This window comes from Capra hircus, chromosome 8, assembly GCF_001704415.2.
Source record: "Capra hircus breed San Clemente chromosome 8, ASM170441v1, whole genome shotgun sequence".
NCBI lineage: Eukaryota > Metazoa > Chordata > Mammalia > Artiodactyla > Bovidae > Capra > Capra hircus.
The window spans coordinates 111,741,096-111,753,772 of NC_030815.1; the positions used below are offsets into that span (position 1 = coordinate 111,741,096).

General features: G+C 59.9%; 1 protein-coding gene across 8 annotated transcripts in view; it reads left to right on the top strand.

Moving 5' to 3' along the window:
- MYT1L (myelin transcription factor 1 like) overlaps window positions 1–12,677 on the top strand; it is a 167,481-nt gene that overhangs the window by 144,435 nt on the left and 10,369 nt on the right. For all 8 annotated transcript variants that reach the window (XM_018052729.1, XM_018052732.1, XM_018052730.1 and 5 more), the window contains exon 19: window positions 5,938–6,029. In XM_018052729.1, the coding sequence (XP_017908218.1) occupies window positions 5,938–6,029 (92 nt within the window). The remainder of the gene's footprint in view (window positions 1–5,937; window positions 6,030–12,677) is intronic.

The following is a 12,677-nucleotide window of genomic DNA, read 5'->3' on the forward strand; positions in this document are numbered from 1 at the left end:
TTCTATGAGTTATTTTTGTAATCAACCTTTTCCTTTAATGTAAATGTGAGCTGGATACGCAGCCTTAAGAATCACTCCAAAGACTGGAGGTTCCTTTCTTGCTCACAGGACAGAACAAGATGAGGGGACAGCAGAGAAGGTCTCAGTCACCTTCAGCACCTTCTTCAAGGGTGGTCTTCATTCCACAGCCCAAGACGATGAGAATGTGGAGGATCCCCCTGGGAGTCGGGGAACACGGATTACTTCCTTCTTACCCCACGGGTGGAACCTGGTCCATAGCATCACCTAGTGCAAGGGATGCTGGGAAATGTAGTCTGCATGGGATGCTGGGAAATGCAGTCCACGTGGGATGCTTGTGAGTCCAAGGAGAAGAGAGCCTTTATGCACCTGCCTTTCTGTGATGTGGAAAAGCCGTAGTTTCTGTTTTTTGGTTTGTTTTTTTTTAACCAAAATTTATGTCGACAAGCAGCCACAGCTCCCTGAGGTCTGCATAGTTCCATTTCAGAGGTGCCAGTAAGGAGAAAGCTGGACAGCCAAGGACTATCTGGGCGCTTTGTCCGTGGACCACCAGCATCTCAGTCTGTCTGTCTGTATATCTGCAAGACCAAGGCCAAGGCTGCTGCAGGGCAGGGACGAAAGAAGCCTGGTGCCATGGGATGGACCCCAGGGAGAGGGGGCGCAGAGGGCAGACCTCTTCCCGCCGAGCCATCCCACGGGAGGAGCGCCTGGCCTCAGCGGATGGGTCGCTATCTGCCCAGGAGCGTGGACGTGGGCTCCCTCTCAGGTTGAGACCATGGCCACACTCCCCCAAACCCCACGTGTGGACATGGGACACTGAAGCAGCCCCAGGGTTCCCGGCTGGAGACCGGCTGGAGGTAAACCCGGACTTCACAGCATCGCAGCCCCGGCACACCGGTCTGGCCACAGTCCAGCCCTGCACCCGCTCCTACTGGGCTCTTGTCCAGCCCCTGGACACTTGCCTCTCCCCAGGGCCATCACACACCCCTTCCCGCCTTCTCCAAACCTTGGCTCCCACTGCCTCCTGGCGGCGGGGTGGAGAGAATGGAGGGCGTGGCAGGGCCTCCAGTCTGGCTGGTAGATTTCTATTTGAGGAAAGGACATTGGAATCATGGCAGCTCACTTACGAGAGGAGATGCCTCCATTCTGGATTCTCTGAGATCTGCAGGAGGTGAGGAGGGCGGAGGGTCCCAGGCCTCCGGAGGAAAGATGCTGCGGGCGTGGAGATCGTCTCCCTGGAGCAGACCCCTGTGCTGACTCACTGTGATTGCGGTACTCCTCTGGGGGAACCAGCCAGGCCCCCGTTTCACGCTGTAATCAGTCTGCCTCCTTGGGAGGAGAGAAGGAAGCCAACAGGCCCTGTTCTCTGGGGCAGGCCTCACACCGGGCACCTCGGCCCATCCCCTGTCCACCCACCTTGCGCTGACCGCTGCCCCTGCAAGCTCCTCAGATGTATGAACTCTTTTACTCCAACCTCCACATTTCAGTACTTGTGAGAAAGCACTAAGAAGGGAAAAACTCAGATCCAACATCTGTTCCAAACCGCGAATCCCACAGGGCCCGTGAATGTTAGCAGCTGGGTCACAGCGCCGGCCTCCTGGGCCCGAGACCACATGGGCTGGGGGCAGCTCCTGGGGAGATGCCACCACGATTGGTGCTTTCAGACTTTCTCCTCCAGAAGCGTGTGCACGTCCATCCACCCGCCGCCACTCCGTTTGCAGGCCCAGGGTCCTGGACGTGTGAGGCTGCTGGGCCCACGGCTGATGCTCGGTCAGCACGACGCAAGAGCCGAGGCTCCCCAGTGCTTGGTTGAGTCAGTGCAGGCCCACATGTGCGCAGTGCATGGGTGGGGGCTCCCACCTGGGACGGCTCGGGGCTGAGCAGCACCCAGAATGCCCTGCAGGCCCCATCCGAACCCCAGTGCCCTTGCTGAAGCTCCGTGGCCCTGAGTCCTCCGGGCTCACCCTCTGCTGCCCTCAGCACCTGCCTGCTGGGTCCCCAATCTGGGAAGGCACCCTGAGCAGCCCTCGTGGGCAGCCAGGGGCCCAGCTGGGTGAGGACACGCCCAGCCACACTTGTCACCCCCTGCCAGGAGCCCAGGCCCCTCCTGCAGCACCTCTGCCCTACGTCCTCAGTGTCGGGGGCCCCCTGCACTCTCACCTGCTCCCCCAGATGTGCCAGTGCCCCTGAACTCATGGCAAGAAAAAACCGCACTCAGAGAACAGCGAACAGTTTTCATATCTGAAAACAGAAATGGCATAGCAGAATGGGCGATGCGGATGAGGAGCCCAGGACTGGTGAACAGATATGATGGTGTCGGTTTCCTACACTGCCTGACACACACCACGACCTACTGTGTTCCGGTGTTAAGGCAACAGTTTGTCGTCTCGGTGTCAGAGGTCAGAGGTCAGAGTTCGCGACCCAGGCAGGCTGCGGTGGGGGGAGGGCAGTTTGGGGCACCGCCTCGTCTCTGCCCTCTGCCACACACCCTTCCTCTGTGTCCGGGTCCAAACATCCCTCTTTTCCCTCGTGAGGTCACAGGACAACCCCCCCCCAGCCCTCCAGCACCATGTCACCTTGATTAAAGGGTGCCTCACAGGCCAGTTTCCCACTGGGTCCTGTCAGTTCTGGACTCAGGGCATCAGCGTCCTCTGGGGACACGACCACCCACAGCAATGATTTATACTGGACTGATCCCTGAGCTTCTGATCCCTGAGCCCCCTCCCCACAGGGGCACCAGCCACGCCTTCGTAAACAAGCATCACTCTCGGCCATGCCAGCGGGACACTGGCCCAAGGGAAGAGCGCTGGAGCCCCTTCGTGAGCAGCGCGGTCCCCACGCTGCCAGGGAAAGCTCACCTGATCCTCCGAAGGCCATCCCTGTGGGCGGTCTGACTCCACACCTGCCCTCAGGCTCCACGGCAACTCCGGGCAAACAGTGGGTCAGAACGGCAGTCCTCTCCAGGAGTGTGTGCAAGCCCCTCAATTCCCCGTCCTTGGAGAGAAGGCCCCAGCAATCCTGTTATAGCTGCTGCCCAGGCTCCCAGACCCTCACAAACAGCTGATTCCCCCGTGATGCCATCAAGACACACGGGGGGAGGGGCACCGAGCCGGGAAACACTGTGATTGCAGAGCCTGCCACTCTCCCGTCTTGCCCGCAGCCCCCTGCTGATTAACACCCGTGACCGGGACACCCCAACTGCCCCGAGGCCCAGGTGTCTGGGTGCAGAGCCTGCTGTTCCAACACTGCCTTCTCTCCAAGGCTCAGGGCACACATTTGGCACCAAATGGTTTGGGAGAAACTCAAGAATATTTGGGGGGAAAAACTCCAGCTCTGCGTTGTGGACTGAGAAAGGGCAGCAAGGACAGCCCTACACACTGAAATGGGAGCAGATCAACAAGTGAGGGGAGGCAGGGATTCTCTGGGGGTCAGAGGACAGCCTGTGCCCCCATACCAGCCCTGAGGTCCCAGGAAGCCAATTCAAAGCCAGCTGCTCCGCGGGCATGACATGCGCCCTTGCCAACGCCGGTGCCTCGTGCCTGCCTGCCGAGCCGCACTCCCATCCCCCAAGTGCACAGGTGGCGCGGCCCAGAGTTACCTCGTGAAGGCGGCGCTAGCGTGGGAGCCGTGTGCTGTGTCCTCACGGGGGCTTTAGCAGCAATGGTGAAGTCACAAACGGTGGCACAAACGAGGTACCAGAACTGCAAACCCGCCTTTCCCGGGACAGAGACTGAGGCGGGGCCTCGCACCAGGCCAGGGCCCACGGTTCCCAACTCCCAGCCACTCTGGGCCATGAGCAAACCTCGAAGCAATACCACCCCACTGTCCTGTGTCTCTCTAACCACCGCCCCACCCTGCGAATGTTATGTGCTGAGCTATTTTCATGGCGACATCCTCCTGAAGGGAGTTCCTCTGGTGGGCGGGGGTGGGGCGGGCTGGGGGCTGCTGTTCCGCTGCTCAGCTGTGTCTTGTTCTTTGTGACCCTGTGGACTGCAGCACAGTGGGGGTGAGTCCTGATAAAATGCCGGGCCCCCATCCCCTCCGTCCCCTCTGAAGCCCTGGCAGCGTTTGCCCAGAGCCCTCCCTGGAGTTCCTGGTGGAGCCGCAGCCAGTCTGGGGCCCAACTCCGGGCCCTGGGGCAGAGACCAGTTAACTCCTTGCTGCTGGAATCTGGATCCTGGACCTTTCTGGGCCCCTCCAGGAGAAGTGTGGCTTTCATCAGCGATGTCTCCTTAAGGGCTGCTGGGTTTCCCCCCTCCAGGACTCCACCCCCATCGCACTGAGACCCCCAGAGTCGCCCCAGCAGGCCCCACTGCATGGGCTTGGCCCTGAGATCCCTGGACCAGCTGGGACCCTGGCACCCGGTGAGGTTGGCGCGAGTGGCCGCTAGATGGCACTGCGCCCTCGCTGGGGACCCGGCCACCCAGCACCCAAGCTGAGGCTGCCTACCCAGGGCACTTCCAAATTTGAGCCGCGCTGGGATGCAGTCACAGGATCGGAATGGGAGCAGCACAGAGCGGGCTTGTGTGCACAGAACACGTCCATCTCTGGGCCTCTGTCTCCTAATTTAGTTCCCAGCTCCGGCTGCAGGGCACTGTTAGCTTGTCACTTCCGGCCGGCGCTTCAGTTAACTGGAAACTGAGAGAAACCGCTGCAGACTGAAAGCTAATTCTGATGCTCTGCGTGGGTCCAGGAGCCCCTGTGTGAGACCGCTTGCAGGTCATCCTGCTGCTGGGCACCAGCCGCCTGCTGACGGACGCCTGGAGACACTGCGGCCCTCCCTGGCTTCCGTGTGGCTGGGCTGCCTCCTTTCTGTCCACCCTCGCTCTGTCCATTGCTCCCTCTGACCGCTCGGTGTTCAGGTGGGAGGGTTGAAGTGGACGGTCACCCTCAGCACACAGCTTTCGATCCATGAGCATCCCGGAGCCCCTGCCTGGGGACACGCTGGCCTCCGATCAATGGGCCTGGGGCTGATGGTCCCAGGGGTGCGAATAGGAAGCAACCTGTTCGTCCCGCAACCCCTTCCCCTGTGGATCTAGAAGCTTCCTGAGCGAGTCTGGGGCCCATCGAGGTTCCAGGAGAAGCGGCAGGCGGGGCGGTCACCCAGCCTCCTGGGGGAGAACCCTGTACAGTCGTCAGAGACAAGCGTCCCCTCGAACCCACAACTGGGAACTTCCTTATTGTATGAAGACCTGTCCCCCCTACCAAACACCTGCCGAAAGCATGTCGGGAAAGTGTTAGAGAAGGCGTCAGAGGAGGCCTCCGGAGCTCACTGAGCCGAGGCAGACGTGTGGCCTAGTGACCCCGTGCTCCGCCCCTGGGTGGGGTGGCCCTCAGATGGGCCCAGAAAGTAAGAAATGGGGAGAGGCGTCCCGCAGAGACACAGCTCAGACCCGGGGCCCAGCCCAGGGTGCAGAGCACGCAGGGGACCTGGGCGTGCGCGTAAGGAGACAGCCAGGCGCCAGACCCCAAGGGTCCGGGAGTCCACAGGTGTTCACACCGCGCGGCTGGGAGGCCGACCCTGGATTTCTCCCAGTGACTGCGGGGAGGGGACCTGCTGAGTCAGCATGAGCCTGGGGCTCCTCGCTCCCTCTTTCACTTCGGTACGTTTTGCAACCAACCCTTGTGCAGGTTTGAGTCTTTCCGTAAGGAAGTTTTTAAAGAAGGGGGTTCCTCCGTAAGAGTTCCGGAAACCCTCAAAGGCGGACGCAGCCTGAAGGGGCTCCCCAGAGCCCGGTGGCCAGACCTCGGCCGGCCACGCCACGGCCCTGGTCTCCGAGCCAGCCCGAGCTCCCTGGTCCCCGCCGTGCCTGCCCGCGTCCCGGCTGGTGTGCCCTCTGCCAGGCAGGGCCCCGGGCTGCTCTCCCTGCCGCTGGGGCCCCAGCGCGCGACTCACGCCATCTCCTGTCTCGCCCCCAGCTTGTCGGGATGCCCGCGGGCCACGTCCGCCATGAAGAAGGCGAAGCTGTCGGGAGAGCAGATGCTGACCATCCGGCAGCGGGCCAGCAATGGTAACAGTGCCCCCGCCCGGCCTCCCCCATCCTCCTGCCCCAGCCCCTCGTGCAGGGGGGCTCCGGTCACTCCCGCCTGTCCAGAGCCAGTCCACGGGGGGCGGCCTCCCAGGGAGCCGAGTCAGGGGTCCCCCGGCCACATGCAGCCCGCCCCCTCCCCACTGTCCTCTGGGGCCCAGCCTTGCGCCTGTCTGTCCGTCCACACAGCCCTCCTCCAGATGCTCCCCTGCAGGGGCACAGAGGTGCAGGCGGGAAGCCCGGGCGCACGCCAGGGCACCAGTCCAGTCCCGGTCTGTCCTTGCGGCCCCCAGATTCCACAGCGGTGGGTTCGCCTGCAGAACACTCAAGGCTGTGTTCTGACCCCCAGGCACTTCCAGGCCCCTGGGGTGTGGGCGTGGGCGCGGGCGGGGGCGGGGGGAGCCCCCTGGTCAGTTTCCCGCAGGGCCCCGTCTTGGCCTCCTCCTACAGGGGGTCCCTGATCAGGGCCCTCTTCCCGCGCGGTCCCTGGGCGCTGTGTTTTCCCAGCTTGTGTCTTGTCCTCTTGGAGACATCACGGTTTAAGAGGCACCAGGCAGGGCTGTGGTGCCACCTGGGGTCCTGGGCACGAGGAGGCCGTGACAGGCCTCCGTCTTAAGCCCCGTCTTAGGGCTGCTGGCCAAGAGTCCAGTGTTAATGGACCAGCACATGCGTTAAACAAGGACGTCTCTGCAACAAACACACAGACGGATGTGCTGACCACAGCCCAGTGGCCCAGGCGCAAGGAGGTTGACCATGCGTGTTCCCGGGAGGGCCGGTCCTCGGCCACCGGGCAGTGCTTGTGTGTGATCCCGGGCACTGAGGTTCTGCGCTCATTGGTGAGCAGAGCTCAGCGCGACTGCGATCGGGAGTCCACAAAGTGACCCGTGAGAGCCTCCCCTTCCAGACCCCTTGGGGGGACTCTGGGGAGCAGGGCTCGGGCAGAGCAGGTTTTCTGTGGAAGTCGTGCATCCAGGCTCTGGGCAAGGCGCCTCCCTGACCCTGTGTCCCCGGAGGCACGGTCACCCTGGGCTAGAGGCCTGGGCGCATCACAGGAGCCCGGCCCCCAGGACAGGGTGGCAGTGGAGCCCGGCCCCTCCTCCTCCACTTCCTGGGCTGGGGTCCAGGCAGACCAGGATCCAGCCCTGCCTCATGCTGGCCTGATGGGGCTGGGAGCCCTAGCCGCCATCTGGAAGCTGCCGGCACTCACTGGACATTCATTTTCGGTTCTGAGGATGGCTCAAGGGGCGCAAAGACAACGTCCTCAACATGGGCCCCGTCACCCACCAGGAAGGCAGCCAGGGCCATGATGCCTCACCCGAAGTCTTGGTCCCATGAGGCCCACGTCTGTTCAAGGCAGCTGCGGGCTCGAGACGCAGGACCAGCTGGACAGGAGCCTTCAGACCAGCCCACCAGCCTGACGGAGCCGGTCTAGAGACTCCAAGGTCACCAACATCCCGTCTCACTCAGCCATCGAGGGGCACATTGCCCCAAGGAAAGCCACATCCACTGAGCTCTTTCCGAAATGTTTAGCACGACATCTCACCTGCAAACGACCCTGGAGCTAAAGCAGAAATTCTTCTGCAAACTGACGTGAGCCCGCACCCACTTCTGACTCCGATAGATGGAGCAGGGCAGACACAGCGAGGAGCGGGGTGAGCAAGTCTGCACACTGCAGGAGGAGCCTCCCGCCGGGACGGCGGCCGGAGCTTGGGGAGGTCCCGGCTGGCGTCCCTCCTGTGGGACGTCTGACCCTCGGAATCCTCCTTCCATGTCGGCCAAGCGCAGCTGGGAACCAGAAAGGGTGGGTGCCACGTGGGCGAGGAGCCCAGGCTTCATCTGGCTGGACGCCCAACTCCAGGCCCAGCCCAGGTGAACGGGGTCGCCCTCTGGGGTCGCCATCGGCTCATCTCTGCATCCGAGCTCAGCTCCGTGACTCCAGATTTCGGAGCGTGTCTTCCTGCTGTAGGTTCTGTCACACACTTGCCCGCAGACAAGGACCTTGGGAGCCCAGGTCACCTGGAGATGAAGCTGCAGAGTCAGGTCAAACCCGGGTCTCCCCAAGCCCAGTCCGTGCCGAGCCCGGCCTGACAGTCCGCTCTCTCCACACCTGTCGGGGCGCCTTTTCTGCCAGGACTAGAGGCATTTCTTACTGAACCCAGAGCTGAGCACGTCACTCTGCAGATAAATGGCCTCATCCCTGTGTGTCTGACCCAAGGGCAGGACTCAGGAGATTCTTTGGGGGGCTAGGAGTCAGTGGTCACTGCCCATGTCAGCCACACCTGCCCTCCGCAGTTGAAGGCATGGCCCCCACGGTGTGTGAGGAAGAGACAACCTCTCACTCTCTTCTCTTGAGCATCCAGAGGGTACGCCTTGTCCAAGGTCACTCCGTGGCCAGGCCCGCCCAAAGCCCCAGGCTGGCTCGGGCCAGCAGCTCTGTCCTCAGTCCAGGCATTCCCCCCCAGGCATTCATTTGAACGGGAAGGGGCACGTCTGCAGGTCCCAGAGCCTCTTTCCGGTTCTAAAATCCAGTGTTCCCTCTTTCCTTTTGAAGTTTAGAGAAGAGCCTGCTCCGGCCTCGTCCCCCAAAGCCCGTCATTGTTCTGAGTGACCCCGTGTTGTCTGAGTAGCTGGAGCCCCGCACAGTTATCGGGGTCTCCTCTGGGACCCCCCACACATTCACTGCGGGCCTGTGAGCCTCCCTCCCGGGAGCTGTGCGGCAGGGGCTTTGGTTTTCCTGTTGTTTGGCATGGTTTTGGTCAAGCGTTCAGGAGAGAAGGTGGAGGAGGTCCTGGCAACCCACTCTAGCATCCCTGCCTGGAGAATGCCCACTGAGCCTGGCGGGCTACAGTCCATGGGGTCGCAGCGTCGGACACGACTGAGCGTCTAACGCTCGCTGTCAGGAGGGAGGGAAACGAAAGAACTGCCCCCTCCCCTCGTGCCTGCTGTCGGGGGCGCTGAGCTGAGGGAAGGACCCCCTCCCCTGCCTGCAGCTCTGTCCGGGGGTGTTGTGCACCGATTCATTTATATCATCAACAGCCCGAGCCTGACGTTCTCCATTACCTAGAAGGAAAAGGAAGCTCAGAGGGGTGAAGGGGGAAGCTAAGGTAGGCGACTTGGGAGGGAACCAGAGCTGGCTCACCGCCGGCCAGGGCCCCGCTCTACCCAGGAGGGCTGAGGGGACCTGGCGCTCTCTCCCCTCCGGGAGGGGGCTTCGAAGCTGGGCTCTCATGCCCTGGGGTTCTCAGGGGTGACCTGGGCTCTGAGGGGCGACCTGGGGCTCTGAGGGGTAACCTGAGGCTCTGAGGGGTAACCTGGGCCTCTCAGGGGTGACCTGGGCCTCTCAGGGGTGACCTGGGCTCTGAGGGGTGACCTGGGGCTCTGAGGGGCAACCTGGGGCTCTGCGGGGCGACCTGGGCTCTGAGGGGTGACCTGGGCTCTGAGAGGTGACCTGGGCTCTGAGGGGTGACCTGGGGCTCTGAGGAGTGACCTGGGGCTCTGAGGGGCGACCTGGGGCGCTGAGGGGCGACCTGGGCCTCTGAGGGGCGACCTGGGCCTCTCAGGGTTGACCTGGGCCTCTCAGGGGTGACCTGGGCTCTGAGGGTGACTTGGGCTCTGAGGGGCGACCTGGGGCTCTGAGGGGCAATCTGGGCTCTGAGGGGCGCCCTGGCCTCTCAGGGGCGACCTGGGCTCTGAGGGGTGACCTGGGGCTCTGAGGGGTGACCTGGGGCTCTGAGGGGCGACCTGGGCTCTGAGGGGTGACCTGGGGCTCTGAGGGGTGACCTAGGCCTCTCAGGGTTGACCTGGGCCTCTCAGGGGTGACCTGGGCTCTGAGAGGTGACCTGGGCTCTGAGGGGCTACCTGGGCCTCTCAGGGGTGACCTGGGCTCTGAGGGGCGACCTGGGCTCTCGGGGGGTGACCTGGGGGCACACTCCCATGGAGGGCCTTGGGAACTTCCCTACCAGACCCTCAAATTCCCCCTGACTCTCCAGAATCTGACAGACTGAGAACCCAGCGGCCATGGGCCTGCCGTTCCCCCCGCCGCAGTCCCCGCTGTCAGCTAAGACAGGACTCACCTGAAGGGAAGCGCTCCTGAATGCTGGGCTCCTGAGGGCGCATCCGGGAGGCAGAGGGCAGGGGAAGGGGGAGCAGGGCTGAGCTCAAGTGGAGAGAGGGAGGCAGCCTGTGCTGCGCAGCGCATCCACACGCCCGCCCCCCGCTTCCATCCACCGTCCACCGTCCACACGCCTACTAACCTCCTAGACCGAAACTCAGAGGCACGAGGGCTGTCTCCATGGGGGCCCAGGCTAGTGTTTTTGTTGGGTTTAAAGTGAAGATGACCTCCATTGGAAGGTTGATCTGATGGGCAAATTGTTTTGATAATGAAACCTGATTTGCCACTTAATTTACACAGTAGATTGTTTTCATAAATTAAACACTTGACTCAAGGGTTTGATGGAAATATACTGAAGATACTCTGCAACATACAATTTTCTAGAAATATATACATTTTTGACAACTATTTAACGTCATAAGAGAAAGCTTTAGGTGACAATTTTAGGACTTGTGAGGAAGAGGTGTGTCTTTTGTTAATTTTTTAATTCAAAGTATTGAAGCCCACTGCACTAGAGCAGATGCAATATTTTTCCTTTTAGCTATTTTTTTAGCTCCCATGACCGGGTCAGCAGGACAAAACCAGTTTGCTCTACTTTGCAGCCAGAGCAGAGACGTGCCTGCAGAGGCCTGGTGCTGGTGGGCCGCTCGGACGGCGGCATCTGGCGCTTTTCTTTGGCCCCTGTCTGGCAAGTCTCACTGAAGGTCAGGCATCTGACATACAGTTGATTTCTTAGAGCCACTGTGTCTGACAGGGACCATTTGTGATGCAAGCATTTGGGGTTTTGAGGGATTAAGGAGAGTAGTCATCACCGGACTGGTAAGTAGCAGATATGGATTCGGATTCCGGGTCTGTCTGTCGTGTTTGGAAAGCCAGCCTTAAACCCCAGACTGCTAACCCTCTCATCAGGGCAGCTCAGAAACGCCTCCAGACTTCAGGACGTCTACGGGTCACATGATCTCTGTCCCCTGTGTAGACGCTGGTTTTCCATGAAAGTCGAAGAAAACGTGATAACTGATGGATGCTCTTTGATGAAAGTTCAAAACAGTGAAACAGGCTCCTAAGATTTCACCTATATTCCAGAGAGACCACATTCTCATCTCATAACTTTATCAAAATTCTTCTAGTTCCCTTTTGCCAGAATCTGGCCCCAAGACTCTTTCCTTGGGCTCCAGAATCTCTGCAGATGGCGACTGCAGCGTGAAATTAAAAGACATTTGCTTCTTGGAAGAAAAGCTATGACCAACCTAGACAGCAGAGACATTATTTTGCAGACAAAGGTCCATCTAGTCAAAGCTATGGTTTTTCCAGTAGTCATGTATGGATGTGAGAGTTGGACTAGAAAGAAAGCTGAGCACCGAAGAATTGTTGCTTTTGGACTGTGGTGTTGGAGAAGACTCTTGAGAGTCCCTTGGACTGCAACGAGATCCAACCGGTCCATCCTAAATGAAATCAGTCCTGAATATTCGTTGGAAGGACTGATGCTGAAGCTGAAACTCCAATCCTTTGGCCACCTGATGTGAAGAACTGACTCACTGGAAAAGACTCTGATGCTGGGAAAGGAGGAGAAGGGGAGGACAGAGGATGAGATGGTTAGATGGCATCACCGACTCAATGGACATGAGTTTGAGTAAACTCCAGGAGTTGGTGATGGACAGGGAGGCCTGGCGTGCTGCAGTCCATGGGGTCTCAAAGAGTCGGACATGACTGAGCTACCAAACTGAGCCCCAAGACAAAAGTGCTGACATGCTGGAGTATCTCACAGGCTTCGCTGTATATGAAGTACCATTGATAGAGTATCCTGACAAGCCAATCAGGCAAGTTCAATGGAAATCTGAGGCGTGCTAGTCTTCCCGCCGTTCCCTGGGTCTTGTAACAGTGTTGTGATCTTCAGACTGCCAGCCCCGAAGTGGATTGTTCCACTGACAATCACACTCACACACTCATGACTCAAGGGAAACATGAATCTCGGATTGGATACAGGCAGATGCATAGCGCGCTTTTCACCCTTCTTATCACGAATTATCCAAACCCTGGTCTCTTGATCAAGCGGCTCTGAGGGTCACAGAGGGTGGTTCCCTGGGACGAGCTCCACCGGCCTCATGTACAGACCCCAGCATCAGGGACCTTCCTGACACGCAGTCACGTCTGCTCACTGACACTGGCGTGCTACATGCAAGTAAAAATCAGACGTTTTATTTTCCCTGTGAGAGAAGACTGCTTCATCTTTACCCATGCATCCTTACCGAGAGGGTCAGAGCTGCTACCTAAGGGGCCTTGGGGAGACGTGCCCCGCAGCAAGCATCAGAGCCTGCCGCAGTGCCTTCAGCCAGTGTGAATCCGAAAGAAGATCACTAAATCTGCAAAGGCAGCTGGGCCTCAGGGGTCAGGGAATAGAGGCGGATTCTCTGTGATTCTTAGAAAAATGTGATAGCCCGCTCTTCACACGGCTGGTCTTCAGCTGAAGCTGCAAAGCACACCTGGAGAAGAGAAGACTTTAAATTGTCCAAAGCTAAAAA